At 34.2% G+C, this 24,461-nt stretch overlaps 4 protein-coding genes across 11 annotated transcripts; all 4 read left to right on the top strand.

Moving 5' to 3' along the window:
• The first annotated feature begins 276 nt into the window (after positions 1–276).
• On the top strand, positions 277–7,359 carry LOC108489930 (lysine-specific demethylase JMJ13-like). Of its 4 annotated transcripts, none has more exons than XM_017794680.2 (12): positions 277–891; positions 2,396–2,780; positions 3,191–3,347; positions 3,430–3,649; positions 3,903–3,956; positions 4,059–4,138; positions 4,224–4,501; positions 4,580–4,975; positions 5,066–5,472; positions 5,608–5,719; positions 5,830–5,883; positions 6,496–6,573. In XM_017794680.2, the coding sequence occupies exons 1-11, from the start codon at positions 889–891 to the stop codon at positions 5,832–5,834; spliced, it is 2,097 nt and encodes a 698-aa protein (XP_017650169.1). In that variant the 5' UTR covers positions 277–888; the 3' UTR covers positions 5,835–5,883; positions 6,496–6,573. The 4 variants fall into 4 exon arrangements, with proteins under 4 accessions (XP_017650169.1, XP_017650167.1, XP_017650166.1 ...); XM_017794678.2 differs by having other exon boundaries at positions 5,605–5,719; XM_017794677.2 differs by having other exon boundaries at positions 5,608–5,883; positions 6,496–7,359.
• A 927-nt stretch (positions 7,360–8,286) lies between these two features.
• LOC108450251 (uncharacterized) lies at positions 8,287–13,332 on the top strand. Its single transcript, XM_017747785.2, has 9 exons — positions 8,287–8,651; positions 8,729–8,820; positions 9,078–9,149; positions 9,789–9,895; positions 9,991–10,046; positions 10,138–10,312; positions 10,937–11,020; positions 11,870–12,160; positions 12,252–13,332. The coding sequence occupies exons 1-9, from the start codon at positions 8,469–8,471 to the stop codon at positions 13,046–13,048; spliced, it is 1,857 nt and encodes a 618-aa protein (XP_017603274.1). The 5' UTR covers positions 8,287–8,468; the 3' UTR covers positions 13,049–13,332.
• Positions 13,333–14,545: 1,213 nt separating this feature from the next.
• Positions 14,546–16,625, top strand: LOC108450630 (dolichyl-diphosphooligosaccharide--protein glycosyltransferase subunit DAD1). Its single transcript, XM_017748346.2, has 5 exons — positions 14,546–14,762; positions 14,857–14,904; positions 15,639–15,726; positions 15,806–15,849; positions 16,134–16,625. The coding sequence occupies exons 1-5, from the start codon at positions 14,673–14,675 to the stop codon at positions 16,215–16,217; spliced, it is 354 nt and encodes a 117-aa protein (XP_017603835.1). The 5' UTR covers positions 14,546–14,672; the 3' UTR covers positions 16,218–16,625.
• A 1,517-nt stretch (positions 16,626–18,142) lies between these two features.
• LOC108450168 (glycerol-3-phosphate acyltransferase ATS12, chloroplastic-like) lies at positions 18,143–24,461 on the top strand. Of its 5 annotated transcripts, none has more exons than XM_017747677.2 (13): positions 18,149–18,800; positions 19,811–19,908; positions 20,349–20,435; positions 20,564–20,661; positions 21,356–21,413; positions 21,901–22,002; positions 22,085–22,146; positions 22,238–22,348; positions 22,468–22,546; positions 22,900–23,019; positions 23,085–23,198; positions 23,909–24,079; positions 24,199–24,461. In XM_017747677.2, exons 1-12 carry the CDS (start codon positions 18,173–18,175, stop codon positions 24,041–24,043), a joined length of 1,692 nt encoding a protein of 563 aa, XP_017603166.2. In that variant the 5' UTR covers positions 18,149–18,172; the 3' UTR covers positions 24,044–24,079; positions 24,199–24,461. The 5 variants fall into 5 exon arrangements, with proteins under 5 accessions (XP_052881500.1, XP_017603166.2, XP_017603164.2 ...); XM_017747675.2 differs by having other exon boundaries at positions 18,151–18,800; positions 23,909–24,072; positions 24,162–24,461; XM_017747676.2 differs by having other exon boundaries at positions 18,151–18,800; positions 24,162–24,461.

Genomic DNA, 24,461 nt, shown 5'->3' with positions numbered 1-24,461 from the left:
AAGTTTCTATAATAGAGGGCCTCTCAAGTATATTCACCCATTAAAAATTATAGTGTATTCTTAATTAATATTTAGAAATAATAAATAAATAAATGAAATGCATGATAATTTAATTAATATAATAATCTTGGTTATGGAATAAAAAAATTATAAGTCATATATTTTAATTTATTTATAATTAAGATTTTGTTAAAAGGGTAATGATGTAAAAAGGGATAAGCACGGAAGGTTCCTTAAAACTAGAAGGAAAAATAATAAAAATAAAAAAGCGTTTTTGGCCGGCAAGGTGTTTATGTTAAACCACCGAACAACAACCACTTTCCTTCACAACTTCTCTTTAATAGTTTTCCTTTTTTTTTTGCCCTTTAATTTAATAAATTTATTGAATTAATTAGTAATATTAATTAAAGCTCATCTAAAGCATTAAAATTTGGGTATAAAACGTATAAATTATCCTCCCCTTGTTCTTTTCTACTTTTCCAAGCCTTCTCTTTTCCTTCATTTCTTCCTCTCTTTTGTTTTCTCTCTCGTCGGAAAACTGCCTCCCTCCGCCGGGAAGGTGCTTGTTCTCTTGTTAAAAAAATCTTCCGGTTCGCCGGAAAGTTCTAATCTCTCTGGTATTGATAATTTCCTGTAATGTTTTTAAGCATTTCTTTTGCGTGATTCGTATACGGATCTCCGAGTTTGACTCTTTCCGGTGGAGTACGCGGCGCGTTTTGAGAATGTGGCGCGTGTGGTCGGCGTTTGTCGCTTGCAAATGGTGAAGATCATAATTTAGGGTTTGATATTTGCGGATTTTGCGCGCTTTTTCTTTCGTTTTATTTCGGTTTGTTTCGTTCGGTGAATTGCGACAAAACGGTGGCGTGCAAAGAAGCATTGAGGAATGAGATGGTGCGTCAATTCTTCTGTTGATTTCTTTTTAATTTTGAATTTTTTGAGATTTTTAATGGATTTTATACGGTTTTATTTTTTATTTACTCTGTTGTTGTACGGATCCAAAGCATTTTTAAATCGGAAACGGTTTATTAAAATTTCCATTATTTTTCTGGTTTCCTAGATTTGTTCTACATCCTTTCGGAAACTAGAATTTTTTTTTTAAATCTAGAAAGAAATTCGTTAATGAGAACTTTGTGGACTTAACATAGTGCTTCACGTTTTCTTGGAGCAGACGGATTTTGCTTTAACAGTTTTCCTTCTTTTTTTAATCATTCATTTTAGAATTACTGCTTAAATTTTACAGAGTTTCCTTTATTTCTATTAATAAATGGTTTTGTTTGTGATGATGGATGCTTCATTTTTCTATTAATAAATTAAATTACGTGTCTGCTTGTTGAATTTCGTTCTTGAGCTAGAGTTTATTTTGACTACGTTTTACATTTTGTGGATAAGATTAAAGTTATTTAATGTATTTCATTTTAATTAAAAAATTTGTTCTCGTAATACCGTGTATTATTGTTGAAATTATCTGGCTTTTGACTGAAGATTTAACATGGGTTTCTGTTGTTGCTCGTTTTTTGACTTTATATTTGTGACATATATATGTTATGTACGATGAATTCAACTTGTCGTAAACCTTTGACTCACGTTTTTAATGGAAAGTTTTGGGTGTAATTTTAACTTAATTGGGTCATTGAGTTGATTTAGACTCAGTCAACCATCTGTCTTCTGCATGCTTTAGAAATTATCCTGGTTCTGATGGTGTCGGCTTTTTGGTTTCACATTTAATCTTGGCTACAAATGGTTATGCATGTTCCCAAATTTATCCTTTTGACTGTATCATTTCAGAATGAACCTTGTTCGTCTCTTAATTATTTCTGGATGGATATTGTCTAGTCTAGTGATGGTGATTGAAACATGGGCGTAAATGCTTCAAAATTTTGCTACCTGATTTAGTAATCTGATTTGAAATGATCTTTGACTGTTACACTAGAATATAGTTTTTATTTTCTATTTATTTTGGCAGAGGCTGATGCAAACAAAATACTGGGATTATTGACAATTTATTCTGTTAAAGAGCTATGTTGAAAAACTTCTACTTTCTATCAGTCTAGGTGATAGTAGGTTTTTTTTTGTTTGTTTGTTTAACAGTCTAGGTGATAGTAGTTAATTGCAGCAGAGGTTGAACTAATATTTAACTATAAATTGCTGAAAAACTTTTAAATTAATGGTGTTGCCTGTGTGCATTTAGTGTGTTATGATTGTTGTAGCTGCATGCAAGTATGGAGGTCAGTTAGATAGCAGTTAGGTGCTGATTTGTTTGAAAGTTGAACTATTTAACCTCGTAAATGTTGAGGCTGATTTTGTGTTGTCATTACATGTTTCTCAAGTTTGCTTCTGTCTTTGTTTCTACGTACTGATATATACTTCTTTAAATTTGTTTATCTACTTTTGGTAGGTGGAAGGAAGGGTGTGTTTGTCCAAAGAGGCAAGAAATGGGTTAGAGTTATTGAAGCGTAAAAGGCTTCACCGAATAAAATCAGAAACTGTCTGTGGGCCATCTGGTGTCACAAATATGATGTCTAGAAGTGGGGGAGATGCTTTGAGAGCTTCCGCATCATGTGGAGTGAGGTTGCAGGGGAATGCTGAATCGTTTTCCAGGTCAAATGTTGCTTCATGTGAGAAGGATGTCTTTTCAAAGCGCAAGGTTGATAAGTTTTACACTAGTGATCTAGAATGGACTGAGAAAATCCCAGAATGTCCTGTATACTGCCCTACAAAGGAAGAGTTTGAAGATCCTTTGGTTTATTTGCAGAAGATAGCTCCTGAAGCTTCAAAATATGGTAAGACCTGTGCTTTTAGATTCTGTCTTTAATAATTTCATCAGTTTCCATCTCCATCTCCATCTCCATCTCCATCTCCATCTCCAAGTCCCAACACCAAAGCCAATCACCTCCCTGGCCGTGGTTGAATGACTAGAAAATACAATCTAGAAAAAACATAGAACATAGAGACATATGATGGTCTATATCTACGTTTTATGTTTTTATATGCCTTTTTTTTATGAAAGTAAGAGTAAAGATCTGTAACAGAAATCGTTACTTCTTTGGCACACCAAAAAAACCAAAAAGAGGGGATATGCTTGTTTGGATTTTGAGGGAAAATTTTGTAAAAAATGCCTCTTTAGTTTTTCTTTTCCCTTCTAATTAAATAAATGCTGAAGCGGTTTTAATGTTTGCTGTGTAATTTGCAGGAATATGCAAAATCATTTCCCCTTTAAGTGCTACCGTTCCTGCTGGAGCTGTATTGATGAAGGAGAAAGCAGGATTCAAGTTCACAACAAGAGTCCAGCCCCTTCGTCTTGCTGAGTGGGATACTGATGACAGAGTCACCTTTTTCATGAGTGGAAGGTGAGCTCTCTTACTTGATACAAATTTTGTTTTGTGCGTAGTGTATTTTTCTGGTCTTTGAGTTTGAGCATGGCTTTTTCAGAAATTATACATTTCGTGATTTCGAGAAAACGGCGAACAAGGTGTTTTCTCGTAGATATTATAGTGCTGGTTGTCTTCCTGCAAGATACATGGAAAAAGAATTTTGGCATGAAATTGCTTGTGGGAAGATGGAAAGTGTTGAATATGCTTGTGATGTTGAGGGTAGTGCCTTTTCTTCTTCTCCCAGTGACCTGCTTGGAACTAGCAAATGGAATTTGAAGGTGTTGACTTCAGTACTATTATCTCTATATATTTCATTTTTCTTTCTAGTGGTCTGTTTGCTTAATTTTACCACGATATCAAATTTTAGAATAGTAAAATTTCTAGTTTATTTGATCGCCAATTGAATTTTAATAACTTCAAGGTTGTGAACTGGGAAAGCAATTTGATACTACTCGTATTATGATTGGTTCTATCTCTGTTCTTGATTATGGTTCAATTGGAATTTATATACTTTGTTTCGGTTGATTTCAGAAACTCTCACGGCTGCCAAAGTCCACTTTGCGTCTTCTTGAAACAGCAATTCCGGTATTGAAATGATCCAAATCTCAATTTTAACTCTCCATATTCACATATTATTGATCTGCACACATCTATGGTCCTGTTGTATTGAACTGATATTTGTTTCAGGGAGTAACTGACCCCATGCTTTACATAGGAATGCTATTTAGCATATTTGCTTGGCATGTGGAGGATCATTATTTGTATAGGTAAATGTTATCAAACATTTAATTCCTTTTAAGTTATTTACTTTCTTAGTATTCTGTAATTAATCCTTTTCCTTTTTTGTGGCAGCATTAATTATCATCATTGTGGGGCTTCAAAAACTTGGTATGGTGTACCTGGTCACTCTGCTTTAAGATTTGAGAAGGTTGTCAAGGAACATGTGTACACTAATGATGTCCTATCCGTGGATGGTGAAGATGGAGCTTTTGATGTGCTTTTGGGTAAAACAACATTATTTCCTCCAAATATCTTGTTGGAACATGATGTCCCTGTCTACAAGGCTGTTCAGAACCCTGGAGAGTTTGTAATTACCTTTCCAAGAGCATATCATGCTGGGTTCAGTCATGGTAAGGCCTTCTTAAGCAGCTGTTCTTAATCTGCTCATACAGAATTCGATGAATATGCTTCTAATTGCGATCTTTTAGGGTTCAACTGCGGCGAGGCTGTGAATTTTGCTATCGGTGATTGGTTTCCTTTGGGTGCTGTGGCATGCTTGCGTTATGCACATCTCAACAGGGTGCCTCTCCTTCCTCACGAGGAACTTTTGTGCAAAGAAGCTATGCTTCTCAATTCAAGTTTAGAACTGGAAGATTTGGATTATTCGCCAGCAGATTTAGCCTCTCATCATTCCATTAAGGCTTCATTTGTAAAGCTGATACATTTCTTGCACCGGGCCCGTTGGTCCATTATGAAATCAAGGGCATGCACCAGTGTATCTCCAAATTATCATAGAACTGTCGTCTGCACTTTATGCAAACGTGACTGTTACATTGCTTTTGTTAACTGCGGCTGTTACTCTCATCCTGTTTGCCTGCGACATGGTAACATTTCTCTGATCCTGCTCTATTTTAGTTAATTTCTCTTTGGTATGAAATTTCATTTTATGATGAACTTCATCGGCTTTTTTGCAGATATTAAGTCACTTGACTTCCCCTGTGGGAGTCATCATTGTCTTTTCTTGAGGGATGATGTTAGAGAGATGGAAGCTGCTGCCAAGAAGTTTGAGCAAGACAATGGCGTATCAAAAGCAGTTGAGCGACAAGCTGAAAATGGTGATGACATGTATTCATATCCACTATCAAATAAGTTCCAGAATGATGTAGAGGATGGATACTTTCCATACTGTGAGATAAATGTTGATTTGAAACCTGAGATTGCTACAATGACTTCAGCTACGGGTCAAACTGTTGAATATGGACATCATTCATTGAGCCATAACACTGGAAATTTTCGACCTGAACTGACAGATGCTTTATCTTCTTTTGCTGCATCAACTCTCTGTTCTTTTGTGGAGCAAGTTGGGTCCTCAGCAAAAAATGTAAGATCCATCTCTCTACCTGCCTGAGTATCTTAGTGTTAGGCCGCCACATTTTGTATTGTCATGTTTACGTCTCTACTTCTGCTGCTGATCCTGTTCTAAGTGAAAGTTTGGTATTTATATATTTCAAAGCAGGTTCAGGGGCTAGCTAACCTAGGAAACACTAATGATAAAAGGTTCTGTGAAGAAGTCTCAGAAAACACATATGAATCGTCTGTATTGTGTTTGTCACGTGAAGATCGTCCAGGTATCCATCAGTATAATGGTCATGAACCAGTGAGTAGGTCTATAGTCGACCATGACAGTGATAGTTCTGATTCAGAGATATTTAGGGTTAAACGGCGTTCTTTTTTGAAGGTTGAGAAAAGAAATGGCAACCACACCATGGCATCAAATAGCTCTGAACACCAGGTATAATTTTAGCATTTTCTGAAGTTATTTTCTTAAATTTATCTTAAAATGGCCAACTTAACTTTCAAACTGCCTTTTTTATTTCATCATAAAAAAGTGAAGCTATTGAAATTGAGACAAATGATATGTATAGGAACTTCATTCGATATTTAGATTGGCATCCAACAAATCCATGAATTTGAGAAATAATCTTAAAAATATTGCACTTACATGCTTTTAGCACACAACTTACACTATTATTGAAATGTAAACCCATATTTTGAAATCCGAGCTTTGAATCGCTGCCTTAGTGTGATTCTTCTTTTAGCTTGAACTTTTTACTTATCATTATGATGTAATTAGCCCTTTGAAATTCACATTGCATTTCAAACTTTTAGTCATTGTGCTAATATTTATTGTTCATAATTGTTTTTGGGGGCTATTATTTTCCTTTTTGGGAAGTATTTACAATATTTTTAGCGTTTAGTTTACAATATGCATCTCATCAGTCGTTTGCTTTTGCCCTTAAGTGAGTTTTGTTAATATAAATCGGCTTTTGATCCTATCATACACTTTTGTTGATTACATTTCCGCGTCTAATTGTTTCTTTTTCCTTTTTATTCTTTTCAAAAGGGGCTCAAGCGATTAAAGAAACTCCAACATGAAAAAAGAAGTGGGCAATCAATGCCATCTGATTGCTCTAGAAACGATGAACCAAATCGTAACACCAATCGTGCTTCTAATTACAAAGAATCCCCAGAGAACACTTTGAAGGACAGATATGGAAGAAGCAACCTTCCCATCTCCATAAAGTACAAGAAATTGGGAAATGAGGAAGCAATGATTAGGCAACGAGAGCACCATAGAAACGACAGGTTGAAGCATGAGGTGGGAAAGTACACGAGGGAACCTCCTCCCTTAGAGAACGGTCCAAAACGGATTAAAGTGAGGGGGCCAACTTATGTAGGTTCAGAAAGCAGTCTGGATTGAAAGTTTATACTTACATAGATGTGCAGAAAAACTGATTGGAGTTCCGACTTTGCTAACTTCATTCCCTCTAATCTAATGGAGTTCTAACAATACTGAAACCGGAAAATTGATTGATTTTCTTCATCAGGGAGTAGCAGCAGGCGAAGATTAGTGACCAAAGGTTAGGACAAAATTTATATATTCTTTGTGCAAATTGCACGTGCAGTGGAATTGATGTGGGGTTCTCAGGCCGGGGGGTGTTTTTCCTGTCTTTGGTAGGAGAACCTTAGTGTAGAAAATTTGGATTAGTGACTTTTGTTTCTGTTGGTATATTATTTGCTTATTCTATACATATATATTCATTGAATGTATATGCCAACATAACTTGTTCTGTGCTTTGTAGTTTAGGTTAAGAAACGAAGTCCTTTGATTGGGTTGTAATTTTTAGATTTCCACTAGGTTAGGGAGAGATTGATTGGGTTGTAATTGGGCCCATATTGATATCAAATTTATTTCAGTTCTTTTTTAGATCCTTTCTATTCTATTATCTCTGCGCTGGGATTGATTTTGAGTTTAAAGTTGGATGGTTATTGTTTTAAAATTTCAAGTCATTTAAGTTTATCTATATCTGAAAAATAAAAGCTTTCTCCAGTCGGTGTTGACTCGGGTTGATAGTGGCTCATTTTTCTCGAGTCTGTCTGTGGTAGCTTGTCTTTCCCAATTACGTGGTGGCTACCTCTTGTTTATGCCTATGAGGCTCTGCCGGAACTATCTATGTCGGATTTAACACCGGTTTGCGGTTAATACCCAAGTAATGTTGTACATTAATTAGTAAGATTTGGAAATAAGTTTTACGAATGTAATCTCCTTTATTAAAAATTATTTCTGAATATTTTAATTAATGTTTATTATTTTTATTTGGCTTTAGAATAGAACGAGAAAATGATGTTGTAGAAAATTAAAGCCTATAACAGTTGATGTTAAAAATAGTCTTGGTCCCAACAATGAAAACCAGCCTACTGGGTTTAAATGTTCATAATTGGAAGAACCCAATCCATTAACACAACAACTCTAGCGTTTGTGATCAATATCATCCGATTTGAGTTCTAAGTCGATTCTGTTCAAAAGGTTCGAAAAAAAAGTTTGAGTAAAAAAATAGTTTAAATTCGAGTTTAAATATTTAAGGCCTAAATTTAACTCGACCAGTTATTTTAAGTTTGTAATATGGGTGAGGTGAGTAAAATTTTAAGTTAAAATTTTAAATCGAATCAAATTTAAACAAATATAAAATATATTAATATCATGTCTATACTTTATACTACCCATAAACACTTTTAGTATTCAAACCAGTTTTACTATTTAAATTATATATTAATGTTAATTATTGTTTTTATAACTAAATTAAATACATATATCTTTTATTATTTTAATGAAGCCAACCATTTGGAAGCACTTAAACGACTCGAGCGAACTCCGGTTCAAGGTTGAAATTTTTTTAAAAATCTGTCCCGGCCCTGCCCGACCACAAACACCTTTAGAAAGGTTTAACAAAAACCTTAGCACGTCTCCCATTAATCTCTATTTCCTTTTCATCATATTTCTTCTCAACGTCTCTCAGTTCACTCCCCAATCCCCAAATGGAACCACTGCTAGGGTTCAAAGAAGAAACGGTTGAAGCTTATAACCAAGACTTTTCATCCTCAACAATACCTTCTAATGCTTACAAATTGGTGCCCTGGTTGAACTGGGCCGAGTGGGATTCAGTGAGAAAATCCCTGTTCTCCTCTTCTCCACGCAAGATTTCCTCCGCTCTCTCAAGAGTACCTACACTTTCTCTTCTCTTTCCATTTTTTCCATTTCTTTGTTGATTTCTCATTAAGTTTCCAATTTTTTTTAGATATCGACTTGGCGGAGCAGAGGTTGTTTACCGGTTGTCATTGATGTCACTGCTTCAATCGTTGAAATTCAGCAGTCCGATCCTTTTTTCCGGTAACCATTTATCCATTAAGTTTTGGTTAAATTCTATTATTAGTCCCTGTACTTTAATTTGGTCATATTAGTCCTCTACTTCTCAAATTTTAAAATTCCAGTACAAGGACTAAAAATGACCAAATTAAAGTACATGACTAAATCTACAACTTTTGCAAAGTCCAGGGACTAATAGCAGAATTTAATCTTCAATTTTTTCCTTTTTTTTTTTGGAAGAGAGTAATATATATTATATTTTTTTTTCATTCTATTTGTAGAGGGGATAAGTCAAAAGATGATTCACATTCAGAACAATTGCTAGCTATGTTGTATTGCATGGCAATCCTGAGGTAATTTGTTTTCCCATGAGTCTTTTTCTTAGTAATTGGAAATACTTGTGGTCTAAAGTGAAGTGTAGCTAATGTAAAGCAACTGGTTTACAAAGGAAAGTTTGTGTCTTTCCTAGTTTTATGCTTCGATATGTTAGTTTATAATATATTAATCTTTGAAGGTTTGTTAATTGTGTAATAGAGAAGGCACATAAGAGAGCTGGGAAATACTTTGGGGTCTAAAGTGAAGAGTAGCAAATGTAAAGCAATTAGTTTACAAGGGAAAGTTTGTGCCTTCTCTAGTTTTATGCTTTGATTTGTTATTTTATACTAATCTTTGTAGGCTTGTTAACTGTGTCGTCAAGAAGACACTTATGACATCGAGTAGCAGATGTAAAGCAATTAGTTTAAAAAGGAAAGTTTGTGCCTTCTATAGTTTTATGCTTTGATATGTGTTTCATATTAATCATATATATATATATATTAATCATTGAAGGCTTGTTAACTGTGTAATGGAGAAGGCACCTAAGAGAACTGGGAAATACCTGGGGTTTAAAGTGAAGAGTAGCAAATGTAAAGCAATTTGTTTACAAGGGAAAGTTTGTGACTTTTCGAATTTTATGCTTTGATATGTAATTTATTTTATATTAAACGCTGAAGGATTGTTAACTGTGTTATCGAGAAGACTCGTAAGAGAACTGGGATTTCAATTGCTGATGCAGCTGATGCAATTGGTATTCCACGAAGACTGATTGATGTTCGCCATGGTAAGTGGCTTTAATAGTTCGAATTGTTTGTGACATTTAGCTACAACAGGAAAAAAAGACAATGATTGGATTTCTTTGTTTTTTGATGTTGGCAGAGGGTTCTCATCGTGATCTCCCATCTCTCACAATTGCTCGAGATTCCTCAGTTGTGGTTGGTGCTTCATTTTTTTGTATTCTCTTTATCATCTTTATCTTACAGGCTTTTTCATTGTGACATGTTCTATGATCCTTGCTGATTTCAGGCACTTAATTGGCTAAAATCCTATTACTGGGAACCTCAGAAAAAGCAAATTCCATTTCAAAGAGATGGAGTTGTTAATATTAGAAGAGAGATCAAATCAAAACTCCGTGAATTGGCATTGTGCATAAAAATCCAAAAGAATCCTGAACTTAAATCTTTGCTCGTCAGAGGAAAAGGTGCTTGTCTCTTCTTTTACTTTCGATTATTTGAATACTTCGATGCTAAACGTTGACATTTTTGTTTCCTCCTTAATATAAGTGTAAGTGATTTCTTCCATGGATTCTTTATTAGATTGTTCTTCTGTCCTGCATCAAACATAGCATGGCCTTATCTAGTGCCTTTTTGTAATATTTTTTGGTAAAAGTACCATTGAGGTCCCTGTACTAGGAGTATGATTGCATTCCCTCCACTAAAAAATGGGCAAATTAGTCATTGTACATCAAAAAGCAAATTGGTCATTTCTATTAAAATTTGATCTATTTGTACCATTAACAACTGGCGTGGCTGGCTTAATAACCACATAGTGACATGTGGCGTGTCACATGTATTTTATGCTAATGTATAGAGACCAGTTTTTAATAGGAGAAATGGATGAAATTTTTAATAGAATGACCAATTTGCTCTTTGATCTAACATATAGGGACTAATTTTTCTTTTTTTTTTTTTTTGAGTGGAGGGGGCAAAATGCAATCTGACTCCTAGTATAGTGGCCTTCATGGCACTTTTACCAATATTTTCCTTCTAACCTTTAGGGTTGTTCATCTAAATACACCGTAGTTTATATTATTTATTTCTTTCAGGTGGCGGGCAATTCAAACACCTTTGTGGCCGTAGTAAATTCTTCTCACTTATGGCAGGGAAGGTCAATTCGTCCCAATCTAGTGGTAGGATATCCTACCTTATCAATTACTGTTAGGTGCTTCTTGGAAAGAAGAATTATGATGCTTAGCATCAGAATTCAAATAATTTAATTGTGCTTAGTGTTGTCAAGTGCACAAGGCGCATTCTAAGTGCTAGAACCCTTATATTTGCCTCAGATGCAAGCCTCAACAAAAGCGCTAGCCCAAGTGAAGTAAACTGCAATATGTATATGTGTGAGTTTTTGCAAGTCTGTGCGTGTATATATATAATATTAAAGCTTCGGATATATGGTTAACTCTAAAGTGTGGTCTAGTTTATCTAGAAAACATTTCAATATGCATGATTTCCTTGCAGTCAATATTTTTTGTTGAATACTTAAATACTGAGGAGTATAGAGTTTGATAGTATCCCTTTCTTTCTAGTAAAGGCATATCAAATGAAAACAAAGAAAAATAAAAGAAATTAAAGAGAAATCAACCAGGTGGGCTTCTTTTATGCCTATTGCCTTACAGAAAAGTGCGCCTTGGTGCGTGCCTGCTCAAATGGGCCTCACCTGGAAGGGTCTGAGGCATTTTGCTGTATAATGATAAGGTGCAGGTGCCTAGGCTTATTCCTTGACAACACTAATTATGCTACTCTTCGGTTGACCTGTTTAGAACCTGTTGCTTCATTATTTCAACTGAAATAATATCGGGATATTTACTGTTGCATTTGTTTATGATTGTTCCATTGACTTAAGGAAATTGAGTGGTATATTGTGTGTGCTCTGATTGGAACTGGTTGAGCCATTATTGTGTAAAATGTACAAAAAGACGATGTTCATGTCTATAATAAAATTATGCATTTCCTGATGGGTGTGTCTGTATTTTCAGGTCCTAAGAAACTGGTTAGTAAAACCATGAAAAGTCTTGTAAGTTTATTTTCTACTTCATCCTCGGAAGTAGTGTCTGTGTTATTGGAATTGTTGCTAAGGGCTTTAGATTCTTCAAGCTCCATGGACATTTCAGAAGACTCTGAAAGTGGCCTGGATAGACACACTGCATTGGACGATTGGCAGCTTGTGATAAGAAAATTTTCGAATAAGGAGCCAGAATTGCTTCTGGCCCTTCTTCAAAGGATTCTTGATATGATCGGGACAAATGAGGCATCAAAATACGAAACAGGTAAACATGCATTTATATTGACTTGGTTGTACATCCCTTTTGAATGTCGTACTTTCTACGTAATTCGGTTTACTTTCTTATTTTTGTTTAGAAGCCCATCCGACAGCTTCAAAGGGTAGACCGGAGGCTTGCCAAGTAGAACATGTCTCATCTTTGTTTGCATGGCTAGTTAGACATTTAGAATTAAAAGGAAAAAGCATGTCAAATGCAATTCTACTGGAGCTACTGCGTAAATGTCTTTTGGTGGCGTCTTTACGTAACAACCATCTCATGGATTCTGCCCTTCATATTGCACAGTTGATCGGAAACAGTGTTCTAATGGAGAAACTCAACAAACTTCATTCCTTAGGTTTGTCAAATACAGCGGTTACTGAAGAAAATACTTCAAATGAGATTTGGGGAATTGTTAGTCAAGAGGAATATCTTAATCAAGCAGCTAAGAAGTTGGAAGTTGTAAAACTTCGTCGAACGAAGAGCACTGCTGTGAAAACAGCAGACGATGTTAGAAACTCGAACAGATGGGTTGTGGCAAAATCATGGAACCCATGTCCACTCGGTATGTTGCCTCGTACTCTTGGGTCTTCTGGTCGTGTTCCATTGCTTGACTGCGGTAGTGACTGCCAAAAGGATACAGAAGTAATGGAAGCGAAGAATGAGCGGGAACTTAACCGACGAAATGGCAAGAGAGAAGGTAGCGATGATATCCAGTTAATGAATTTCTCAAGCCCTAAGAAGCTAAAGGAAACGGTCGAGAACAAACATGAACAGAGTAGTGAAGGTGTTTCTTCATCAGGTACCTGCAGGCACCTTATGATGGATGGGGTCTGGAAGGAAGTTGGGGCAACAGAGGTCGAGGCTATAGCATCTGCTGTAAGGCTTTTGGTATAGAAACCCTGCATATTAGGCATTGCTTTAGTGTAGGTGTGCTGTTTTCAAATTGTATCAGAAGCTGTTGCTGAATTGCCATGGCATAAATTTTGTCAATGGTTCTTGTCCAATGGGTGGAGATTATTTTTGGTAGTATTGAGGAAGTTGTCACTGGGAGGCAATTGAGGTTCTAATATGATATTTTCAAATCATCATGCTTTTATCTCGTTAGTTTTTGGCCCTTGAACTAAACTTTTTTTTTTCTATCCACATTGGCATGTAAATGCCTTGGATTTTAACTTAAACATGCCAATGGACAATTGTGACTACTTCAAACTTGCATGCCAAAATGGTAAAATTTCATTTTAGATCCTTTTAAAATGTCAAGAGTATGGTTAAACAATGACTGCTTTACACTCGTATGTGGAGGTCTCATCAAGCTCTATTGGGGCAATGCCAAAGAGGCAGCTATAAGGGTCTTAGTCCCCAAAATAGTAAACTTTTATTTTAGTCACTTTAAAAATTTTGAGAGTACAAGTTAACACTATGATTTAATTACGCTTTAGCCTCCAAATAATAGAATTTTAATTTAACCCTTTTAAAAATTTTAAAATATACAATGATAAAATTATATATTGATGATTAAAAATTATAAATCAAATTGGACCTTCAAAATGAATATGAAGAGATTTTTTTTCATATATATATAGGCGTGCACGATTTGAATTTACTATTGTTGAAGAAGTCAATTTTGAATACGAATATTAAAAAAAAACAAATATTATTATATTAACCTTTTATTATATTAATACTTTTATTTAAAACTACTCGACCAATTGGATTAGGAATTTGTCGGTATATCATTTTGGACATTAAGATCTGACCAATTCGACTATCTAGTTATTAAAATATTACAAAAAAATTATATAAAAATGGGGAAGAAGTTACTCTAAAGACATTAAGAACCTAAGTCACTAAACTATTAATAAGTTTATGTTTTGGTCACTTAACTTCAAAAAGTTACAAAATGATCATTAAACTATTCGAAAGTTTTCATTTAAGTCATCGGGTTGTTAAAATCGTGGTTGTATAGCATTCTCTGTTCGCGTTGCCTACATTAATCAAAAACTCTGCTTCCCCTTCTCTTCTATAGTTTAGTTTTTTTTTTCATAAAATTACTTTGAAAAGCCTGAATTTGCAAACTAAAATCCGAACAGCTTTCTTCTCCAATCTCCAACACTGTTCCACCGTATCGATCATCAAATCCTCACTTGGAACTCGCTAGCTAGACTTTAAAAAAAAATTAAGAACCTAGTGACTTAAATAAAAACATTCAAATAGTTCAATGAGTTGTATGAAAACTTCGATTAGTTTAATGATCGTTTTTATAACCTTTTGAAGTTAAATAACTAAATCGTAAACTTATTAATAGTTTACTTACCTTAGTTGTAGTTTACCCTTTTCTTTAAAAATGAAGGGTCGATATTCAATCTTGAGATCTGATCACAGTTGACTTGGAGTAAAACCGCCCTTTGCTCGACGTTATTTCATTTATTGTTATTTTTCAAGTTAGTACAGTTTACAAAGAGAAGTTCTGGCGGAGAAGCTTGGAAGAAGCCAACGGCGGCAATTGAATTAGGGCAAAATGGGAAGAACATCATCCACCAAGGAAGACGCCGGCGCCCTCTTCCATTCTCTTCGATCTGCTTACGCTGCTACCCCTGTCAATCTCAAGGTTCCTCTCCTCCTCTTTTCCCCCTTTTTGTAACTCTCAATTATTTTTCCTAATCTTATATTTTTTTTTCTTTGGTGGCGTCTTCCATTTACAGATCATTGATTTATATGTTGGTTTTGCAATCTTCACCGCTCTGATCCAGGTACTTCCATTCATCTTCATAATTACTTTTTTTATCTAAATCTTTTCTTGAATGCTTTCTCATTATATTTCATCCGTTTGAAGTTCAGTTTATTACGCATTAGAAATGTTAAATTCTTTTTCTTTTTCGGAAATGCGAGCATATCGTAAATTGAATTAACGAGTTTAATGGAAGGACGCCATAATTTGAAACTCCATGAGAACCAAATTAGCATTGAATGCTCCCTGGAACCTTTTAATTGTTGAAATCGATGAATATTAATCAATTAGATCCTACCATCAAGCTAACGCCAGCTTGGGTGTGAAATGCTATCCCATATATGATGTGGAGCATATTTGAAGCATATGATCAAATTTAAAACACGTATATACCTGCATGGGCAGTTTGAATCTGATGCGTTAAAGAAAAACGTATAGTGCCATTAAAATTTTGTCAGATCTGAGCTGTTTGTTTATGCAATAGGTACAAATATGTTTAAAATTTGATCTGTGTTTTTAAATATGCTTCATGCCAGATCCTAGTTAAAATTTACTCTCAAGCTGGCGGCTAAGCTGAACTAAGTATCTAGTTGATATGATCTTTATACTTTGAGAACTTAATTAAAATGACATGAAGTTTAGGGGCTAATTTAGAATCTGGATTATAGTTTGGGATGCCAGATGTAAATATCCCTATATTTAATTTAGTTGCATATATGTTCAAAAACTTTGTACTCTAATATTGACGATACGCAGGTAGTTTACATGGCAATGGTGGGATCATTTCCTTTCAATTCATTTCTTTCTGGAGTGCTTTCTTGTGTTGGAACAGCAGTCCTTGCCGGTAAGTCAAACTTTCTATCACCACTCTTTGCAAAGGTAAATGACAGATTCTGACACTGATTTGGTTTTGTTGGATTCAGTTTGTCTTCGTATTCAAGTGAATAAAGAAAACAAGGAATTCAAGGTAAGCTTGGTCATGTCTTTTGTGTTTGCGTGTTACTACATGAGTTATGAGGCAGGGGAATAAATACGAAAGGAAATGATCTTATTATCCTTCTATATTCAAATGGTTTCGGGACCGCAAAGAAACTTTCTTAACTTAAAAATAGATGCTTTTGAACAGCAATAACCACCCCCGGGGAAAAATTACTGTCTCCTAGAGGTGGGCATTGGGTAATGGGTATATAACTATATATGTATCATCTATGTGTTAAATCCTTAATTTGAGAATGCTCATTTCAATTGCAGGATCTACCACCTGAGCGAGCTTTTGCAGATTTTGTTCTTTGCAATTTGGTGCTCCATTTAGTGATCATGAATTTCCTTGGCTAAATCGCGCCTCCAGGTTTGCTGTGGACTGCTGGCTGTGATTCATATTTAAAGCATGAAATGAAATTCTTAGGTCATTACTGTGAGTTTATGCATATAGCGTATATGATCAGGAATTGTAGTAAGAATTCAGTGGTGTCTTTAGTTAAAGAATTTTGAAGTTGCTTGGAGAGGAACAGTAGACGTTTTAGTGTCAATTTGCTTGTTCTGATTCCTTTCTGTGTTCATCTTTCATACAAGGCATTTTATAGACTTCGGATCTCTCTCTGGTGCTTAACTTAACAATCCTAAGTGCATGCATCGGCATATGGTTGGTAACGTTAATTTTCTTCTAGTTTATGAGTTGGATGAACATTTGAAAAGTAGTGAATTTACGTGTTGCCGGTAATAGCATCGAATCATAAAACATAATGAGCTTGCTTTATATTTTTTATACTGCACAAGTTTCATGGTGTTCATGAGTTGCAAAGGAAACTGTTCATGAAGAACCTATAGTCATTGATTTAGAAGTTTAACATGTTTGAACCCAGCTGATAAACAGGACAAATTAGTCTCTGTACGTTAGATGAAAGAGTAAACTGGTTTTTTTCTGATAAAAACTCCATCCATTTTTACTTTTAAAAATTGGTGTAATTGACAAAATAACTCGACAGTTACATTTGACGTGCCACATTTACCTTGTGCTAGTTTACCACGACAGTTTCTAACAGTAGAAATGGATGAACTTTATATCAGAATGACTAGTTTGTCCTTTGATCTAATGTTTAGAGATTAATTTATTATTATTTTTATTAGAGGGAACAAGGGTCTCTATAGTATTTTTATCGTGTTAAATGTCAATTCAAATATGGCATGAATCATATTTAAAACATGTGAATTAAATTTTAAACACGTATATACTTATTGCATGGGTAGTTTAAATTTAGCGTGTAAGAAAAAAACAAACAGTTCATTAAAAATTAAGAGACTTATTTTATTTAAGAGAGTTAGTACCATTGATATATGCATATTTAGTTTGATCTATATGTTTTAAACATTATTCTCATCAAATTCGAACTAGTATTTAATGTCTAAGCTTATATGATACTAATATTTTGAAGAGTTAATTAAACTGTTATAAAGTTTGCGATCAGTTTTGTATATGGATAATCATTTAGGGATGTTTTGTCTTGTTATTGGCTACACTATTTTGTATGATCCGCTAGGCGTTAGTTTCTATTGTCCAAACCTATGTTTACTTTTTTTTTTCTTTTTAATTGCACGTTCTATGGTAAATTTGCTATAATAATTTTAAGAGTTAACTGCTTTAAATATACCCAAATTATGTTCTCATTTTAAATTTAAATTGATGTTCAAACTTCAAGATATTTTAATTACATTTTAAACTATCAAAATTATATTAATTGAGTTTTTTATTATTAAAATTGTTAAATGACATATCAAATTTTATGTAGTTAAATTTAAAATATGTATATTTTAAAAGACTAACATAAAAGTAAAAATTAAAAATAAAGTAAAATTGAAAAGAAGAGTGGTCGATTTAGTAATGGAATGGCTTAATATTAACAATTTGATGATGCAATTAGAATGATTTAAAGTTTAGGTATCAATTTAAAATAAATGTGATAATTTTAAGATGTTTGATATAATTAAATCTAATCTTAATGGTATATATAAAATTTAATTTTATCAATTTTAACCCAAATTCAATCGGATTGATTTTGGCTATAAAAGGATAATAATTCAAATCTATTTTACTTGATTAAAACTTAAAATCATTCAAATTCATCCATTCAAACATGTGATAACACAATTAAAACATCAAATGAAATTCAATTCACTGGAATTAAAGGATTCGAAAATTCAAAATGATATAAATTTGTAATAAAACCATCGTACGATCAAACCCCCAGGCCTTTTTTTTTTTTAATATATAGAAAGGAGAAAATTCTTATGAGATGACACGTAAACATTGGACGCCACGCATGCCGATTACTACTCCAATCCTAATCCCTACACGTCAGCATTTTAAGCTATTCCCCTATTGGCCTCTTCCTTCGCTCGCCGATATCAGGCGATGTAAATCACGTGCTTCCCTCCAACAACATCGCCCCGCCACCACTATACCCCATAAAACAATCCACATTTTCCCTGTCCCAGAAGACTATATAAAAAAGAAGAGAGATCAATTCGTGTTTTTCGTTTATTTTTTCCCCCTTGTTTTCGCTCGTATTGTCCTTTTTTTTCAAAAAAGTAAAGCAATAATGTCTACTTTGCCTTTACCTCTCTCGTTCTTTAGATTGAGCGGCACATCTACTAGGGATCTTCCATTTCCTTCCTCGCTTGAACGTTCTTCGGTGTCTTTTCCTTTGATTCCGTTTAGGCGGCTAGAGCTGTTTCGATCTACTTCCGGAATGACGATATCTAGGAGTTTCTCTTTCGTGTTTTGTTCATTGAAAGCTAAAGCAACGGCTGAGCTCGTTCAAGATACGGAATCCGGTATACCTGCCGTTGGTCGTAGTGGAGGTGGAAGGACAACGGAGGTTGAGCATTCTCGTACCTTTCTTGAAGCTCGATCCGAGCAAGGTTCGTTTTCCTTTTTCATTTCTTCTACAAAACATTATATATGTTTATATATATCGGTGTTTATTTAATTAAACAAATGAATTTAGAAAAAAGTATGGTAAATACTACTGCGTGATGCGACGTTCTTTTTTTTTTTTTCGGAAGAAAAGAAATATGTATTTGTAAATATAATGACGTTTTCTTCTTCGTATTATTTCTTTCCTTGCCTCACCGGTAAAAGGAATTAGCTATAAAAATTGTTATTGGATAATTTTGTTATATTTTATAAGTTAGTAACCACTCTCTCTCTTTCTCTTTTTTTTTTCTTTTTGGAAATAGAAATTAAAAAAAAAAATTGCTTACATCATAGGAAAATGTCGTTTTTATTATTTAATGAATACCTTAATGGATCTTTTTTTTATGGTTTTCAAATAAGCTTGGATTAAAGGTTTTATGGTTTCATGCACAAAGATCACATAAATGAATAATTACACTCAAAAGCGCTTCATGCAAAAATTTTCCTATCAGAATGTTTATTGGAGAATGTGAATGGATGTTGCTGCTGTAAAATAAAAAGATTTCTGGAATCTGTTAATGCTAAGAGCATCAGCATCATGAATTGATCAGGATACGATGAATAATTTATCTCCTCTATAACGGTATACGATGAATAATTTAGTTTGATGGTTTTTTTGCATGAAATCTTTTTATTTTACAGCAGCTACATCCATTCATGATAAGAGCACATCTTGAAATTATCTACTGTGTAACGGTATACAATGAATAAATTAGTTTGATGGGTTTTTATGAGCATATAAAGAAGGAAGACAAGTTGGAAAATGCAGGTGGTTGGACACGATGAAGAATAGAAAGGTTTAGTTTGTTGAAAGAAAAAGTGGGGCTGAAAATGAAAGAAAATCATTTCCTCACTTTGAATACAACTTGCTGTTTTCTTTCAACTACACCCTCTTGTTGTTCCAAAATTAAACCAGGGGACTAATTTTACTCTTGTTCTACTTATTTGTCTACAGAACTCCTATATGGAATAAGGAAGGAAGTAGAAGCAAAAAGGCTACCTCCAAATATTGCAGCAGGAATGAAAGAACTTTATCAGAATTATAGAAATGCGGTGAACTAATATTTTTGAGCTCTTTATTTTAGTGTAAATTAGTGAATGTTCTAGATATGATAGATTCTGCTCTGCATATATTTGAGCTCTTTATTTTAGTGGAAATTAGTGAATGTTCTAGATATGATAGATTCTGCTCTGCATATAATGTGTTAGTTCAGATCGCAGCATCAAGCTTCCTTTTGGGTGCTATTTATCCTGTGTCTTTAATAAGCTCATATTTTAGCAAGTCTACTGGCATGTTTTTAAATCTCTTTATTTTTACACTGAATGCATGGTTTATACTTAAATGGTGTATATGCATTTAAAAATTGGAGTATATTTTAGTTTCTCACCTAAAGATTGCAATATTTGGCCAAACCTTATCATTCAATGGTTAGCTTTTATTTGTACCTCCAAAAACCTAAAAAAGAAAAATTTTTGCATCTGGGAACATTTAGGTTTTCCAAAGTGGAGATCCTTCAGCTGCTGAGACTGTGATGTCAAACATGGCTGTTGCATTTGATCGTATACTTTTGGATGTGGAGGTAATTCTACTAAATTCTCTTTCAAGATGATTCTGCTGTTTGTAGCATATATGAATTTCCATTCAGATATTGCATACAGATTATGAGTTTTATAAACTTCTGCATGAAATATGACAGTAACTTTTCAGGATCCTTTTGTCTTCGAACCCTACCACAAAGCTTTGCGAGAGCCATTTGACTACCACATGTTTGTTCAAAATTATATTCGGCCTTTGATTGATTTCAGGTGATTCGGTGACTTCCACCCTGTTCCCATTTTTGGTTTGGTTACTCGTTAATTTAGTTTGCAGAAAGTTCCCTTGAAAATTCAAGATGTGCCTTGATAAAGGAATTTGTGGTTTTCCAATTCCATAACTCTATTAAGAAAACCAAGGTACTGTATTTTAAGGTTAGTGGATGGGACATGCTTGATTATTAGCTAACTTTTGAGACCATCTAGGATTAAGCTTATTCTATGATCCTTATTTCTTGCATTCTCTTTGGTGTTTTTTTAATAAATTCCATGAGGGTTTCTTGATCAGGAAGTGAATAAAATAATAATGCATTTCAAAATTGCAAAGGACCCCTTAATATTCATAGGGTCTCAAGTAGTTTTTTTTCCTTCATGTTTGATTGTTTATCATCAACTGTATTGACAACAATTCCAAGAAAGAGAAACATGTATTATGCATATTGCACTCTCTTTCCTGTTTCAACATCTTATTTTACATTTCTCATGGGTGCTTGTATTTTACTTCAATGCTTGTCAACCTCATAATCACATTGCTATTATTTCATGTTCTTCATATGAAATTTTTGTTATCCATATTTTAATCTCCTGAAGAAACTTTTTTATGGGAACCAGAAGACACATTTGGTCTATTGTTTTTTTTGTTTTTTTGGTTATTTCTCTTAACATCAGTCTGTTACATTTGTGGCAGGAATTCATACATTGGAAATCTTTCTTTTTTCTATGAAATTGAAGAAAAGCTTAAGCAGGTACTAATGCTCACTTTTTCCCTTTCCTTGACTCTTCGGAACAAGACTGAGTTTTGCTAAATCCTTTTTTTCACAAAGCTGCGGTTGGATGTTCTATTGTGTTTGCATTTGAAAAGAAAGTTAAAAATCATAACTTGTTTTATCCATTGTAGTGCATGTTTGTAGATGAAAATTTTCATTCTGGCTATAATACTTACATGTTTTTAATAACTAATAAAAACATGTATCCAAGAAGGATATATAGATAACAGGTTTTTGTATGCTTAAATTTGTTTCCATTTTCTTGCAATTTTGCTTTTTGAAATACAAAGAATTTGTGGTGTTCTACTTCCAAATTTATGTTGGCATAAGCCAAAAGTAGTCATACTAAGTTTTCAAGGTTCTGGAGTTTATAACATTCAACTGGAGCCTGTGAAGTGTGTAGTACTGTCTAAATCTTTTATATTTAGCTGGCTTTATATGTATAATTTCTGACAATTGGTTGCAGGGTCATAATGTTGTACTTATATCTAATCATCAAACTGAAGCTGACCCAGCCATCATTGCATTGTTGCTTGAGAAAACAAATCCACGTATTTCTGAGAACATGGTAATTATAAATTTTACATTTTGAGCTTGTGGTAGTAGCCATTGACTGTGCTCTTAATCATATGTTATGCTCTATTTTGCAGATCTATGTTGCAGGGGATAGAGTCATAACAGATCCTCTTTGCAAGCCTTTCAGCATGGGAAGGTATTCGAATAGTTACTTCCTGTTTTGAATTGATTATTCCAAAATATACTAAAGAGTCACTTACAAAAAAGGTTTTACCATTTCCTTTCAGGAATCTTATATGTGTGTACTCCAAAAGGCACATGTATGATGTTCCTGAGCATGTTGAGATGAAAAGAAGAGCAAACACAAGAAGTTTGAAAGAGATGGCTTTGCTGCTAAGGTGCCTTAATGACCATTATCTTACTTTTAGAACATAACTTTTCATAACACGCTTGAATCTGCACTGTCGTATTTCACTATAATATGCAGCTTTAGACCAAAATTTTTGTTTCATTATAGGGATGGCTCAAAAATAGTGTGGATTGCACCAAGTGGTGGCAGGGACCGCCCAGATCCCTTTACAGAAGAATGGTATCCAGTAAGTTTTAGCAGTCCTCTTTAACTGTTGTTGTTGTTGTTGTTATTCAAGAATTTTTTAGTGCTTCTTATTATCAATTTTATCTTGTAATAAAAAACTGTAGGTACAATGCTAGAAATGTATAAATGCTGCTTTCATTAGGATAGAGTCCAATCCAAAACATATTATCACTTAAAAAGGCCTCTTACTTTACTTTAATTATGTTTCTGCCTCATTTTATTTATGCAACAAGCAATAGTCATTCTTGTGTTAATTAGACCCTCTAAAGGACATGAACCTTTTGACTGCAAATGTGTATCACCTTATTTTTAAGACAAGCTTGTATTCATTCATACTAATATAAGGGGAGTTAGGATTCCTTTGAATCCTCTTCAGTAGACAATATGAGAAGGCTCATAGGACGATCAGGTGCAGCAGGGCATATATATCCCTTGGCTCTATTGTGCTATGACATCATGCCCCCTCCACCCAAGGTGTGTACTTGCCTGTCAGTTTGTCATATAAAAATTTTCTCTTGTGACTCAATTGCATTTTCCAGGTAGAAAAAGAAATTGGAGAAAAAAGAATCATGTCTTTTCATGGGGCTGGATTGTCGGTGGCACCAAAAATCTGCCCTTCCGAAATTGCTGTTGCTAGGAAAATGTCTGAAGAGGTTAGTTGCTTTATATATTTCAAAAGTTTTGAGAAAAATAATGTATATTGGATGTTGCATGGTACAGCATCTAATCAATGCAGAGTGCACATTTAACTTTATCACTATCATTTCCACATGAGCTTCATCATTTATATCAAAGATGATTGACCATACTAGCAGATATTGATTGTAATCATAACTTCATGTTGACAAAATGACTACCTCAAAGATTTTATTGGATGTGAACCATAACAATTATTTGAATAATTTGATAAAAGTATTATGGAGGCCATTGTACTAGGAGTCAAATTGCATTTTGCCTCTTTTACTCAAAAAATGGGCAAATTAGTCCTTGTATGTTAGATCAAAGAGTAGACTGGTCATTTCTATTAAAGATTTTATCCATTTCTACTGTTAAAACAGAATAACCATATAGTTACACTTGGCCTGCCATGTATATCTCATTCTGATGTACAGAGATCAATTTTTAATAGAAGAAATGGATGAAATTTTTATTAGGACTAGTTTACTCTTTGATCTAATGTATATGGACTACTTTGCTCATTTTTTTAGTAGAGGGGGTAAAATGTAATCCGACTCCTATTACAAAGGCCTCCATAGTACTTTTATCAAATAATTTCTATGTTCTAAAAAACTCTAGAGGATAACTCTCTAAAAGGATCGTGTTTGTGATCTCTTTAGTTTAAATTGGCTTTACTTTTGGGCAGGCTAAAGATACATATGCACAAGCTCTGTATAAGTCTGTGACTGAGCAATACAATGTCCTCAAATGTGCCATACATGGGAAACAAGGGTTTGCGGCATCAAGCATAGGCATCTCTTTATCGCAGCCATGGAACTAGTCAAAACCTTACTATGATCTCAACATCCGGTAATAGGTATTGACTTAAAATGTGCTTTCTGCAGTGTCAGAATGAGCACATCCTAATGTAATATGTTACTCGATTTACTTGGTGCCAGGTCATTTCCATTGCATATATTTTTGACTCGTTAACAGGAAGCCATCAGATATGTAGATAAAAGAATGCCCCGCAAGACGAACAATAGATGTTACTCGATACCCATTGATAACTTAAAACAGTAGATACCTTTTACGTGGAGCTGAATCCATCAGAAACAGAAGCTATGCCGAAAATCTGCTTCAGGTTTGCTTTTGTACAGACCTTACTTTCTAGAAAGAATCAAAACTTATAGATACAGCAAATTCTTACGTGTATATGATCTTTATTCAAATTCGATGCATCACATTATATTTTCTGA

This window comes from Gossypium arboreum, chromosome 1, assembly GCF_025698485.1.
Source record: "Gossypium arboreum isolate Shixiya-1 chromosome 1, ASM2569848v2, whole genome shotgun sequence".
In the NCBI taxonomy this organism is placed as follows: Eukaryota; Viridiplantae; Streptophyta; class Magnoliopsida; order Malvales; family Malvaceae; genus Gossypium; species Gossypium arboreum.
The sequence above is the reverse complement of the archived record's forward strand: the minus strand, read 5'-3'. Positions and strand labels throughout refer to the sequence as shown.

Coding starts and splice junctions, on each gene's coding strand:
- LOC108489930 (XM_017794676.2), top strand. Junction 3,957..4,058: donor TTCTTGAAACAGCAATTCCG/GTATTGAAATGA, acceptor TATTTGTTTCAG/GGAGTAACTGACCCCATGCT. Junction 5,884..6,495: donor CAAATAGCTCTGAACACCAG/GTATAATTTTAG, acceptor TCTTTTCAAAAG/GGGCTCAAGCGATTAAAGAA.
- LOC108450251 (XM_017747785.2), top strand. CDS start 8,469: ATGGAACCACTGCTAGGGTTCAAAGAAGAAACGGTTGAAGCTTATAAC. Junction 8,821..9,077: donor CAGTCCGATCCTTTTTTCCG/GTAACCATTTAT, acceptor TTCTATTTGTAG/AGGGGATAAGTCAAAAGATG. Junction 10,047..10,137: donor CTCGAGATTCCTCAGTTGTG/GTTGGTGCTTCA, acceptor TGCTGATTTCAG/GCACTTAATTGGCTAAAATC.
- LOC108450630 (XM_017748346.2), top strand. CDS start 14,673: ATGGGAAGAACATCATCCACCAAGGAAGACGCCGGCGCCCTCTTCCAT. Junction 14,763..14,856: donor CTACCCCTGTCAATCTCAAG/GTTCCTCTCCTC, acceptor TTCCATTTACAG/ATCATTGATTTATATGTTGG. Junction 14,905..15,638: donor TCTTCACCGCTCTGATCCAG/GTACTTCCATTC, acceptor GACGATACGCAG/GTAGTTTACATGGCAATGGT.
- LOC108450168 (XM_017747677.2), top strand. CDS start 18,173: ATGACACGTAAACATTGGACGCCACGCATGCCGATTACTACTCCAATC. Junction 22,147..22,237: donor AAGCCTTTCAGCATGGGAAG/GTATTCGAATAG, acceptor ATTTCCTTTCAG/GAATCTTATATGTGTGTACT. Junction 22,547..22,899: donor TTACAGAAGAATGGTATCCA/GTAAGTTTTAGC, acceptor AAGGGGAGTTAG/GATTCCTTTGAATCCTCTTC.